Source organism: Helianthus annuus, chromosome 14 (assembly GCF_002127325.2).
Source record: "Helianthus annuus cultivar XRQ/B chromosome 14, HanXRQr2.0-SUNRISE, whole genome shotgun sequence".
NCBI lineage: Eukaryota > Viridiplantae > Streptophyta > Magnoliopsida > Asterales > Asteraceae > Helianthus > Helianthus annuus.
Genome location: NC_035446.2, coordinates 29,208,275 through 29,222,946, shown reverse-complemented (window position 1 = coordinate 29,222,946; position 14,672 = coordinate 29,208,275). Strand labels below are relative to the sequence as shown.

Below are 14,672 nucleotides of genomic sequence, written 5' to 3'. Positions count from 1 at the left end.
TATCCACCTCCGTAATCAACCACCACACACACCACATCCTCGGTTAACTGTTCAAAGACTTCCATGTTCACACACAACTCTCTCCCCTCACTTAACACCACCACTCCCGCCACCGCCACCGCCACCACCTTCGGCTACCAAAGTACAACACATATTGTTGCAAATGAGCGAAACCCCCAACCTCCATAACGAATCTCCTCGATTCCACTATAACCTCTGGGAAATTGACGATCTCTGCAGCTAGGTCGGGAATTCTCCATTCCATTCCACTCCTGTCCTTTTCTTTTTCGCTTTGGCTGATCTAAACGAGAGTGATCAGTTCCAACATGTAGTAGGGTGAGTTAATTATTCAAACCTTAATTAATTAACTATTAACACAAGTTATGAACTAATTAACTCACAGAACAAAAACACATATGCACACATTTCAAATTTAATTAAATTAATAAAAATTACCGACCCCTAAAATCGGGTGTTACACATGATGTACTTTGAAAATCAAAGCTACAACAAAACCCAAACCATGTTTTTACTTCCAAATGTAAAATGTCAAATAAGAAAACAGGACCCGCATTTCGTGCTTCGACATTGAGTGAATACCTGAAGGCAAATGAAACGTTGGAGGCCGTAAATCAAAACTATGATCTAACTTCATATTGACCTGCTTCGGTTTGAGCTCGAAAGCCTTTGTGAGCGGGTGCAGGTAGATTCTTCAAATCCAGCTTATTTAATTTCAAGCCAGACAGAGCCACCCCCATGATTTTGAAGCCTACTTGAAAGGTAGGCTTTACCTGAAGCTGTTCTATGCCTTCTTCAAGCACCAATGTTCCGGACATTTGTGGGGCTTTGTCTTTCGGGATCCGTCCAATAGACCAACTACACGTCTGCCATATCAGAATAAAAATATGAATATTTTGGGTTTAAAGAGAATCTGGAGTCGAAAATGGATCTTGAACATTAAATTTGTAGGCTGTAATACTTGTAGATATCTAGGGGTATAAAGGTCTGCATTGCCACACACACGCATGAACGCGCGCACACACACACACACATTAGAGTGTATGTGGATTGATACAGATTAAATACAACAAGAGAAGTAGGGGTGTTCAAAAAGCTCGCAACTCGCTCAAAAAAAGCTTGTTTAGGCTCGGCTAGATTTGTAAACGAGCCGAGCTCGAGCAAGGCCTGGCTCGGCTTGGGAGCTCGCGAGCTGGCTAGAATTATTTTATATAGATTAATTTTGATTTTAAATGTATTAAAATAAAAGATATGCGGGAGGGTGTTGAAGCGTTAACATTTTTAAGTTTAATTAATCAATAACATATAAAAATACGGGAAAATAAACAAAAATGATACATTTAAAACTTTTAACATGTGCTCCGGTCTTTAAAATATTAGAAAAATAAAAATAATACATACAGATATATGTTTAATATTTATTTATTTTTTTTTTTTTTGTTTTTTACGTTATCAAATAATGTAAAAAACTAATAAGAAAATTAAAAAAATATTAACAAGCCGGCTCGATTTGGCTCGAACATTTTAGGAGCCGAGCTGACTCATTTAAGCTTGAGTTCGAGCTCAACCTGGCTCGGCTCGATTACAGCCCTAGAGAAGGGTACCTTATCAGCAAGGATATTTACTGTTCCATGGTTTGCAGTGAGATTGGCTGATGATACACTATTAGGGAGTCGGAACTGCACCACTAACGAGTCAACCACTTTTCCAGGATCATTCCGAATCCCAACCATCACACTAAGACGACACGTACCCGACTCTGAACTAATCTGAGGCTTTACATATACAGGAGTATTCTTTAACTTCTTCACCCTATAGTGTACTCGAATCAAATTATATCATCACTAATGTCATTTCTGATGATGAAAAAGATGGAACGGTTTTCAAATTTTAATTTCACAAGCAATGCATGTTAACCACGTACCGGTAACTCATGAGCTTAAACAGTCCGTCTGGAGGTACAAACGAGAGTATTTGTTCTGATTCCCAGGGTCGAAACCGCACACAAGGATGAAACTGCACGTCATTCAAAATCGAAGGGTTTGCGAAAGAAAGAGTCAAATCCGGAATGCCTGAAAGGTGACAATTCACCTCCACCACTCCAAATATCTCGCACTTCACCAACACTCCATCGCTAAACAACAATATATACAACGGTTAGTTGGATTTCGTTGACCTGCAAACACGCGTTTAATCTATTTTTTAAACTTGAGTTAACTGCCATTTTCGTCCATGCCGTTTGTCCAATTATGCCAGTCCAGGCCAAATTTTAAATTTGTACCATTTCCGTCCCAGACATTCTTGAAACATGCCAGATCAATCCAAAAACTTAACGTTTGTTAAAACTTGTCATTTTAATGAAGGGTAAAACCATATCATTGTTTTCATTTTCATTTTTCCTTCTTTAAACCCTGTTAAACGGAAAAAAAAAAAGAAAATGGTGTAAAAAAGGAAAATGACGTTTTTACCCTTCATTAAACGGCAGGTTCTAACTGACGTTAAGTTTTTGGACGGAACTGACATGTTTCAAGAATGTCAGGGACAATTTGAAATTTAGCCTAGACCGGCATAATTAGCATGTTATACATAGTTATCCATCATATAACAGGATGAGAAGTAAGAAAAGAGGCAAGGGTAATTATGGTGCATGCCTGTTTATAATAGCATCCATCTCCTCGACAAGATTGACATACACATCATTGTTTGCATGCTTCAATTGTGTTGTCCTCCATGGAACGCATGATGACGTGGCACCAGGAAGGGTGTCGCTCACATTGGAAGTGTTACCGGTGACAACACTCAACATTTTGCTAACGATGTTTGGAGGAGCGATCATATCCCTCAGAATGTTTGGTTCGGTAGTTAGAGGGAACCCATTGTCTATCATTTCGTCCAATAGCTGCAAGTCGTGACAATATGAAAAGAAAAGTACCGTTTACCTTTAGTTATGGGAATTATGATGACCGGCAATTTTATTTCAAAAATTGAAAAAAAAATATAACTGAAACTACAATAAGTTTTAAAATCACAATTCACATCTTAAATCCCACATACCTCATATACAATAACAAAATTGTCCTTTATAACATCTTCATTCAACCCTCCAAGATAATCTGAGAGGACATCAGCTACTCTGCAAAGAAACTAGAAGTTGACCAGTCAAACACATGTTTTCTTTCTTAATGAAGATTAATAACATAGCTTCAAATATGAACAAAACACCAAGTAAAGAAACATAGAAAAATGACGACGAGACCTACTTCGAGTTAAATTAATAAAATTGAGATTTAGAATAACTAGTGACTTTGACATCAAGTTCACAATGTTCGATTATGTCCAGAGTGGAAGACTTGAGGTAAGACGCACATAGTAAAGAAAACACAACATTTTCTGAATGGTTTTATATACACAGATAATTATATTTATATAGTTTGATATAAATCAGCCATTCTTGTACATTGACAAGGTAAAGAATAAATAATATGTCAGTTAAAACTTAAATGCGAATATGATAGTAGCTTCTTCTTGAAGAAAAACTACAGGAAATATGCATAGATGAGCTAAGCGGCTTTTGTTGGTTTGTACATAAATCGCTAAGGAGTTAGAAGAAAGAGTTAAGCATGAGTCAGGAAAATATAAGATAACCGATAGATTTTGTAGGGCCCGTAGTTGTTAATGGCAAATAGCGATAAGGTACCTACATGTTGCTACATAGCAGCGATGGATAGCGGCCGCTATTTTATAAATAACGATACACTAGAAAAAAAAATTAAAATTTGATATGTATATTATAATTTATATCAAATTACCCTGGTATATATGTTATTTTACATGTATATTTAACAAAAACCTAAAATCCAGCTATTTTATAGCTATATTTAATTACTATTATATTAAAAAAACAAAAAAATAAATAAATTGTCGCTATTATCGCTACAACCCTAATAGCGAGTCTAGACCCATACGCTACGTAGCGCGCTATAGCGATCGCTACGCTCACTATTGACAATTATGGTAGGGCCTCAATGAAGGTAGACTTAAGTTGAAAACTTTTTCATCTGTCCCATACTTGACGAAAATCCCATGTTGCTGATTACAATAATACTTCAGATGTGCCACATGTACCATGGAAACACCATCCGAAATTTCTTTTTGAGAAGCGGAACCATTTCATGCTAAATTCCACATCAGCGTCCTAAATTCATGCTTACGTGGCTTTATCTTAATCCTAATCTAATCTCTGTTCAACTTTAAATCATGTCATCGTTTTTATCTTACATTAATCCAAGCATCTAGAAATTCAGTTAGTACTTTAGTCAACCCGTGTCATGTCAAGGATGATAGATGGTTGTTTGTTTTGTTAAAAAGCAGCATTTACATGCATGTTGTGTAGTCATCAACAAAGAGACCAAGCTCATTAAGCAAACAAACAAACGTAACCAGTAATATCCAACTCGAATAGTAGTGTCTCAAGGTGAAACGAGGGCAAGCCCCCAGCTCACATATGAACGAATGTGAACATCATATATCCAAAATTAATAAACTATAGCCGACCAACATTGTGGTGAATTAATTTAACAATGCATCAATAAGCCTTGATCCAATTATTGTTGGGTTTGTAGGCCTTTGGGCCAGATTGTCAGAAATTGCGAGAAGGGGAAGAGGGCAACCGGTTTGGGCAGCCGACCGTATCTCCATTTATTGTGAGAACTCGATAACTCCTAAAAAAACTTAAAAAACACACCAAAATTCTTTTTTAACATTTTTTGGCTGTAAATCTAGCATTTTTAAAATACAAAAAAATAAAAAAAAATATCTGAAAAAAAATAATAATTAGTATTACGCTATGAAGCACGGGGACGGCAAATTTCACCGAGTACCCGTCCCGGGGACGGCTCGGGGACGGAAACGCGTAGGGGACGGCTCGGGGACGTTTCCCAAACGTACCCGAATATCGGGGACTTCTACAAAACCGTACCCGATATTGGGTACTTCCAAAACAGAGTATCGGGGACGTTTCCTAAAATATTTAGGGTTTTAACCCTTTTAACTTCCAAATACGTAAGGTCGGCCAGCCCCCACCCCACCACCAAAAAACCTAAACCGGCCAGCCCCCACCCCCAAAAAACCTAAAAACTAAACCAGGAACCTACCCCCCCCAAAAAAAAAAAAAAAAAAAAAAAAAAAAAAAAAAAAAAAAACTAACCCGTGTACTTATAATCGATTATCACCTCAATAAAAGAATACCTAGTTGCCACCCGTGGACGTAGTTTAGCCCGAACCACGTTAAACCGTCGTGTCCGTATATTGCATTCTGTATGTGTTCAGTTTCTAGTGTGCTTGATCATAAAAATTATCTATCTCAATTAACTCACAACAAAGTGAACAAACAACTGATGATTGAGAGAAGAAAACCTCAACTACACTAACCTCAATCCCCATCAATGGTGGCATTTCAACTTGAGTACAGGCCAAAAACGTGATCCCCTCACGTACAATTTGGAAAAGGTAATGCGTTGGGGAAGCAATCACTGGCAAAACCTAATTTCAAAAACTGAAACATGATTAAACCCTAACGACAAACAATCGAATCCGAAAGGAATACCTTGAGGGAATCAGGCTGAGAGACCGATTGCTCCCAAAACCAAGCACAGATTGATCGATCAACACGGTGTCCAGTCAACTGCTTCTCTAACATGACCTCTCTACAATTGCGATGATTCAAAATTTCAATTTTGAATCAATAAACACAGAGAAGAAATGTGTCATACCCGGAATCGGAGAGAAGAAATATGCACTGCAACATGTTTGTCGTTTGGATGAATGAATTGAAAAGATTGATTGATCTCCCCCAATTGACTCTAGGCAGAGGACAGAGCTATGCTATGGGGTATAATGGCTGTTATGGTATAAAATAATACCTGTAAAACTTTTTGGGACTCGATTCTTACCACCAGATTTATGAAGTGAAATAGATATGAACAACTATATAAAAAAAAGCATAAATACGTTTAAGTTTTAATAATTAAAGAAAACTAGTATTAAGCACGGTTGCGTTCTGGCGGGGGTGTAAAGCCGTGTTAAATAGAATCATTGGCAGACTATTGTGAGCGACCACCAACACTGAATTTGTTACATGTTAATGGTAAGAAGTTAAATCGAAACGTAAAATATAGAAAATAATAATTAAGTCGATCTAGGACCCGTACGTTATGACGAACCTGTCAAACAAGAAAAAATAGACGACGTAAAAACGTTGAACCATACACGCACGTTGTGTCGTGTTAACTCGCAAAACTTAGAACGAAACATAAAACGAAACGTAAAAACGTTGAACCACACATGCACGTTGCGCCGTGTTAACTCACAAAAAATTTAGAATAAAGCGTAAAACAAAAATTTGTGAAAGATGAAAAGTATAGGGACCAAAGTAGAAAGTAAAAAGTTGTGAGGTTAAATTGTAAAAAGATAAAAAGTTTTGGATTTAAAGTAAAAATTCAAATACTTTTGGGTTAAAAGTAATTTGTCAAATACTTTTGGACTAAAAGTAAAAAAAAAACATTTTTTTTTTGAAAAACTCCCCAAATATTAGGTACAAAATAAGTTGCTAATTTATGGTATTTAAATTAAATTTAAATAATGATATTTTTTAATAAAGTAAACTGGCAAAACGGTACTTGAGGTTTGGTCACTTTTAGCACTTTAGTCCAAAACTCAAATCTTTTAAATCTGGGTCCCTTTGGTTTCAATTTTGTTGTCATTTTCATCCAAAATAAAAATTTGGTCTGATTTTCCAGTTAACATCCAACTTTATTGTCTTTTTCCTTCCTTTTAATGAAGGGCAAAATAGTCTTTTAAGTTTTTTATCATAACAAATTAAAAAAATCTGACCATTTTTGTCACACCCTAACTTTTGCGGAAGCGTGATTATGTTGTGACTTTCTTAATACCATTGCATTCAATCATAAGAACAACTATATGATAAAACCATAGATTTGTCATCCATTAAATAAGTTTGAAAACATCACAACATCATTGTTTAAACATAGACTTCAAATTTCAAGTTTTACAAACCATACGAATCGTTTATGAGTTCACTAAGGACTCATCAAAATATATTAAATAAAACCAAGGTTTGGAAGACGTGTCTCGTCCAGGATTAAGACACCCAAACCAAACCTCAAAACCATGGATGACATCTTTATTTCTAACGCAAATGGCTGAAAATCGTCGTCGTCATCCGACATCATCTCCGGGTCACTCTCGGTATCGGAGGTAAAGATCTCTGGCTCTGGAACGATCTCATCGTCAGAAACAATAGCCATGGGGTCGACAGTATCAGACAGTCCACTCTCAAACGAAGACATAGTGTCTGTAACAAAACAATCACAACATAAGCACATTTATCAACAATCATCAATAAGCATGTAATTAATAACAATGTATTCACGTATCCGTCCTAGTCTTCCCAGACTATCCCACCCAGTCTCCTAGACTGAACTACCCAGTCTCCCAGACTAAACCGCCTAGTCTCTCAGACTAAACCTCTCAGTTTCTCAAACTGAACTACCCAGTCTCTCAGACTGAACCAGCCAGTCTCTCAGACTGAACCACCCATAAACCTTGAAATGTGTTTCGTGTCTTTTGTTTGTAAAAATGTTTGTTTTCCTGGATCTGGGTGTTTCGTGTATGCAATGAAATATGTTGTGAAAACATTTTCGTGAGAGCCCTAATGATTGTAGTCTAGACTCGAGAACAAATCATAGTTCGCTACAATCGAAGCTCTGATACCAAGCTGTCACACCCTGACTTTTGCGGAAGCGTAATTATGGTGTGACTTTCTTAATACCATTGCATTCAATCATAACAACAACTATATGATAAAACTGTAGATTTGTCATCCATTAAATAAGTTTGAAAACATCACAACATCATTGTTTAAACATAGACTTCAAATTTCAAGTTTTACAAACCATACGAATCGTTTATCAGTTCACTAAGGACTCATCAAAAGATATTAAATAAAACCATGGTTTGGAAGACGTGTCTCGTCCAGGATTAAGACACCCAAACCAAACCTCAAAACCATGGATGACATCTTTATTCCTAACGCAGCATGAAACTTCCAACGCCCGCCAGATCCACTTACTAATTCCCTGAAATACATGTATTTTGAAAACATCAACAAAAGTTGAGCGAGTTCGTGTGTTTGTTTGTGTGTATGTATAAACCTTTGAAACCATCGTAAGTATGTAAGTTTGTAAATCCCGGTTTGAAAGCTCAAACCTAGCAAATTTGCAAGGCCATTAAGTATGTAGTACGTGTATGTAATAGCATTTATCAACGCAAGTACGCATATAACATCACATTCATATCACCAATGTGTAATTCAACAACATATATAATGAGAACATTGCGATTGAGCTTTCATTAATCATTAACCACAAATACAGTTACATGTTCTACAAATGTATCGTATCTCATCAAAAGGGACTACATGGTCACACCACCCTTGTCCAAAATGTCTATCAGTCTACAACAGTCATATAATCAAAAAGTGGTCACCAAAAGGCTTTGTAAGCTAGGCTCAATAGCGGTGCTCTCATCAAAAGCAAGCTACTTACATAAAACCAAAAACCGGCTATGTTGATGGCGGTGGAGGAGGAGGAGGAGGTGGAGGAAAGAAAAGCAAGTTACGCACATGCGCGAGCTCCTCCTCAAGATCATAAACGTGTCGCAATAGATAACGGATCTGCTGCTCCATGGTGAGAAATCGAACATCAAAATCTGGATAGGGCAAAAAAGGAGCAGGTGGAGTCGCAAAAAGGTGACGGACATGAACAAGGTGGAGGACGTGGAATCCTCTCAAGCTCCATAACTCTACGACACATGATCTCATACTGAAGCTGCGATGACAAGAGTAACTCATCCCGTGTGTAACCAGTGTAGTGCGAGGGATGGTAGGGATCAGAAGTCGGCATGGTGTTCGGTGGAAACCATATGAGTGGCTCATATAGCAGTGAAGAAGTAAAATGAGCAGTAGGTATATACTGAGGCATGTGAGAAAAAGTTGCTGACACGTGTGGGACATGGCTAGGCTGCTGGCTAGACGGACCTTCCCCTGGACGGGGTGCGGGAATGTCCTGCAAGAAAGTGATAGCAGTGCGGTGAGCATCAGACACAATCGGGTGAAAAGGGGCAACATCAACAGGTGCATGTGCATGTGGGGGAGTGACTGGCTCAATAATAGGAGGTACATCATCATCATCATCTATCCACCCATTGCTGGTGAAAGCGTATCGGGGGTCTACCTGACTGGCAAAAGCAGCAGGGTCAGCGGGTGCAGGAATCGTATCTGGTATAAGCGGTGCAATGTCAGGTATGCCAAATGGTACAGGTTCGTGATCAGGTAAAGGCTCAGGTGCTGGCATCGGCTCAGGAGCTGATACCTGCACAGGATCAACGGGTGCATCAATAGGCTAATCAATAGGGATAAAATCAAGCTCAAGTCTAGGCTCAATGTCATGTGGGGGAATCGGTGCAGCTGACAGGGCTGTATCGTCATCAGTATCAGTGGCGTATCGTCGCAGTCCTACTGCGTGCAAGGCGGAGGAAGTCACAGACGCAAAAGAGTCTGAGACAGAGTGTAAGCTAGAATCAGAAGAAATCACGATAACAGGGATCTCAAGAAGTGGGGCAGCAGTATCATCCTCCACTAAAACTCCATCACCCTAGGCATCATCAGGGGGGCGATCAATAAAAAGATCGACATCATCATCAAACAAGTCATCAAAAGGCAAATCCTTGAAAGGAAAGGTCGCAAGAGGCAAAGGGGCGAGGATCGGAGCCACGACATGCTCACCATCGGGATGTCCGAGGATGAGATGGTCCTGGATAGGAATAGGAATAAGAAAGGGATCCTCGTCGGGGATACCATCAGCATGCGGTACATTGTCACCAAAGCCGGGCAGCGCAAATGGCTGAAAATCGTCGTCGTCATCCGACATCATCTTTGGGTCACTCTCGGTATCGGAGGTAAAGATCTGGCTCTGGGATGATCTCATCGTCAGAAACAATAGCCATGGGGTCGACAGTATCAGAGAGTCCACTCTCAGACGAAGACATAGTGTCTGTAACAAAACAATCACAACATAAGCACATTTATCAACAATCATCAATAAGCATGTAATTAATAACAATGTATTCACGTATCCGTCCTAGTCTTCCCAGACTATCCCACCCAGTCTCCTAGACTGAACTACCCAGTCTCCCAGACTAAACCGCCTAGTCTCTCAGACTAAACCTCTCAGTTTCTCAAACTGAACTACCCAGTCTCTCAGACTGAACCACCCATAAACCTTGAAATGTGTTTCGTGTCTTTTGTTTGTAAAAATGTTTGTTTTCCTGGATCTGGGTGTTTCGTGTATGCAATGAAATATGTTGTGAAAACATTTTCGTGAGAGCCCTAATGATTGTAGTCTAGACTCGAGAACAAATCATAGTTCGCTACAATCGAAGCTCTGATACCAAGCTGTCACACCCTGACTTTTGCGGAAGCGTAATTATGGTGTGACTTTCTTAATACCATTGCATTCAATCATAACAACAACTATATGATAAAACTGTAGATTTGTCATCCATTAAATAAGTTTGAAAACATCACAACATCATTGTTTAAACATAGACTTCAAATTTCAAGTTTTACAAACCATACGAATCGTTTATCAGTTCACTAAGGACTCATCAAAAGATATTAAATAAAACCATGGTTTGGAAGACGTGTCTCGTCCAGGATTAAGACACCCAAACCAAACCTCAAAACCATGGATGACATCTTTATTCCTAACGCAGCATGAAACTTCCAACGCCCGCCAGATCCACTTACTAATTCCCTGAAATACATGTATTTTGAAAACATCAACAAAAGTTGAGCGAGTTCGTGTGTTTGTTTGTGTGTATGTATAAACCTTTGAAACCATCGTAAGTATGTAAGTTTGTAAATCCCGGTTTGAAAGCTCAAACCTAGCAAATTTGCAAGGCCATTAAGTATGTAGTACGTGTATGTAATAGCATTTATCAACGCAAGTACGCATATTACATCACATTCATATCACCAATGTGTAATTCAACAACATATATAATGAGAACATTGCGATTGAGCTTTCATTAATCATTGACCACAAATACAGTTAAATGTTCTACAAATGTATCATATCACATCAAAAGGGACTACATGGTCACACCACCCTTGTCCAAAATGTCTATCAGTCTACAACAGTCATATAATCAAAAAGTGGTCTCCAAAAGGCTTTGTAAGCTAGGCTCAATAGCGGTGCTCTCATCAAAAGCAAGCTACTTACATAAAACCAAAAACCGGCTATGTTGATGGCGGTGGAGGAGGAGGAGGAGGTGGAGGAAAGAAAAGCAAGTTACGCACATGCGCGAGCTCCTCCTCAAGATCATAAACGTGTCGCAATAGATAACGGATCTGCTGCTCCATGGTGAGAAATCGAACATCAAAATCTGGATAGGGCAAAAAAGGAGCAGGTGGAGTCGCAAAAAGGTGACGGACATGAACAAGGTGGAGGACGTGGAATCCTCTCAAGCTCCATAACTCTACGACACAGGATCTCATACTGAAGCTGCAATGACAAGAGTAACTCATCCCGTGTGTAACCAGTGTAGTGCGAGGGATGGTAGGGATCAGAAGTCGGCATGGTGTTCGGTGGAAACCATATGAGTGGCTCATATAGCAGTGAAGAAGTAAAATGAGCAGTAGGTATATACTGAGGCATCTGAGAAAAAGTTGCTGACACGTGTGGGACATGGCTAGGCTGCTGGCTAGACGGGCCTTCCCCTGGACGGGGTACGGGAATGTCCTGCAAGAAAGTGATAGCAGTGCGGTGAACATCGGACACAATCGGGTGAAAAGGGGCAACATCAACAGGTGCATGTGCATGTGGGGGAGTGACTGGCTCAATAATAGGAGGTACATCATCATCATCATCTATCCACCCATTGCTGGTGAAAGCGTATCGGGGGTCTACCTGACTGGCAAAAGCAATAGGGTCAGCGGGTGCAGGAACCGTATCTGGTATAAGCGGTGCAATGTCAGGTATGCCAAATGGTACAGGTTCGTGATCAGGTAAAGGCTCAGGTGCTGGCATCGGCTCAGGAGCTGATACATGCACAGGATCAACGGGTGCATCAATAGGCTAATCAATAGGGATAAAATCAAGCTCAAGTCTAGGCTCAATGTCATGTGGGGGAATCGGTGCAGCTGACAGGGATGTATCGTCATCAGTATCAGTGGCATATCGTCGCAGTCCTACTGTGTGCAAGGCGGAGGAAGTCACAGACGCAGAAGAGTCTGAGACAGAGTGTAAGCTAGAATCAGAAGAAATCACAATAACAGGGATCTCAAGAAGTGGGGCAGCAGTATCATCCTCCACTAAAACTCCATCACCCTAGGCATCATCAGGGGGGCGATCAATAAAAAGATCGACATCATCATCAAACAAGTCATCAAAAGGCAAATCCTCGAAAGGAAAGGTCGCAAGAGGCAAAGGGGCGAGGATCGGAGCCACGACATGCTCACCATCGGGATGTCCGAGGATGAGATGGTCCTGGATAGGAATAGGAATAAGAAAGGGATCCTCGTCGGGGATACCATCAGCATGCGGTACATTGTCACCAAAGCCGGGCAGCGCAAATGGCTGAAAATCGTCGTCGTCATCCGACATCATCTTTGGGTCACTCTCGGTATCGGAGGTAAAGATCTCTGGCTCTGGGATGATCTCATCGTCAGAAACAATAGCCATGGGGTCGACAGTATCAGAGAGTCCACTCTCAGACGAAGACATAGTGTCTGTAACAAAACAATCACAACATAAGCACATTTATCAACAATCATCAATAAGCATGTAATCAATAACAATGTATTCACGTATCCGTCCTAGTCTTCCCAGACTATCCCACCCAGTCTCCTAGACTGAACTACCCAGTCTCCCAGACTAAACCGCCTAGTCTCTTAGACTAAACCTCTCCGTTTCTCAAACTGAACTACCCAGTCTCTCAGACTGAACCACCCATAAACCTTGAAATGTGTTTCGTGTCTTTTGTTTGTAAAAATGTTTGTTTTCCTGGAACTGGGCGTTTCGTGTATGCAATGAAAATATGTTGTGAAAACATTTTCGTGAGAGCCCTAATGATTGTAGTCTAGACTCGAGAAGGAATCCTAGTTCGCTACAATCAAAGCTCTGATACCAAGCTGTCACACCCTGACTTTTGCGGAAGCGTGATTATGGTGTGACTTTCTTAATATCATTGCATTCAATCATAACAATAACTATATGATAAAACCATAGATTTGTCATCCATTAAATAAGTTTGAAAACATCACAGCATCATTGTTTAAACATAGACTTCAAATTTCAAGTTTTACAAACCATACGAATCGTTTATGAGTTCACTAAGGACTCATCAAAAGATATTAAATAAAACCAAGGTTTGGAAGACGTGCCTCGTCTAAGATTAAGACACCCAAACCAAACCTCAAAACCATGGATGACATCTTTATTCCTAACGCAACATGAAACTTCCAACGCCCGCCAGATCCACTTACTAATTCCCTGAAATACATGTATTTTGAAAACATCAACAAAAGTTGAGCGAGTTCGTGTGTTTGTTTGTTTGTGTGTATGTATAAACCTTTGAAACCATCGTAAGTATGTAAGTTTGTAAATCTCGGTATGAAAGCAACAAGGAAAAAAAAGAGATTACCAATGGTTTGCAAGGCCATTGATATGTGTGACGTGATGCAGGAAAGCTCAAACCTAGCAAATTTGCACCGGGCTTCCGGCTGAAAGACATAGTCTACCCATGGGCCAAACCCTGGTCTCACATGGGCGGGGCTCGCTACACCCAAATAGATCTATCACTCATGTCCCTCGGTCCTATAACGAGGATTGATGGCCTTAAGCGTTATACCCACCATTCACATGATCTAGGTGTACCCTTCCTTAGCTAACCATACCAAATAATAACGTTTGTAAACAGTTGTAACATGTACTTCACCCCCCGAAGTTATAAAACTGAAAATAGTTAAAAGGAAAGGGGGAACACGAAACTCACAGTCTTGCGTCTTCAACAATCGTAACTCGAACTTCTTCGGTGAACACGACTACCTACAACGTACTAATGTCTATTAGACGAATGGGCCGTGCCTTGACCTAGTATTAACGTTTTCGAGTTACGTTTCTTTTTGTGTCTCCGACATTATTCTAAGTCGCATAATTATTTGTTAAAATAATTAATATTTTAACTTAAATTATATTTATAAATTTTGGAATAAGTTTTAAACAATATTTTTGTAATAATACTTCCCAAGTATTTATACTTGTATTTCCTTCCCAAGGATGGGGGTATCTTATACATGTGTATTTTTGCCATGTTTTGGGGTCGTATTCCGGTGTGTATTTATACGTACGAGAATACATATTTTTATTGTATCTATTAAGTATCCTCATACTTAATTTCACATTAATTATTCCGGAATATTCTCTTTAATAAATATCCAAAATATATTTCCAAATATATTTTTTTTAAGGAATATTACTTAGAAAAATTATTTATAATTTTTCTTTTGGCAGAAA

The 14,672-nt window shown here is 39.3% G+C and overlaps 1 protein-coding gene across 1 annotated transcript; it reads right to left on the bottom strand.

Annotated features, from left to right (window-relative positions):
• Positions 1-415: 415 nt before the first annotated feature.
• LOC110908240 (AP-3 complex subunit mu) lies at positions 416-5,956 on the bottom strand. The gene is made up of 8 exons (XM_022153159.2): positions 5,790-5,956; positions 5,624-5,723; positions 5,449-5,559; positions 3,073-3,162; positions 2,670-2,917; positions 1,943-2,152; positions 1,623-1,830; positions 416-884 (listed from the first exon to the last, which is right to left on the bottom strand). The coding sequence occupies exons 1-8, from the start codon at positions 5,822-5,824 to the stop codon at positions 639-641; spliced, it is 1,248 nt and encodes a 415-aa protein (XP_022008851.1). The 5' UTR covers positions 5,825-5,956; the 3' UTR covers positions 416-638.
• Positions 5,957-14,672: the final 8,716 nt, after the last annotated feature.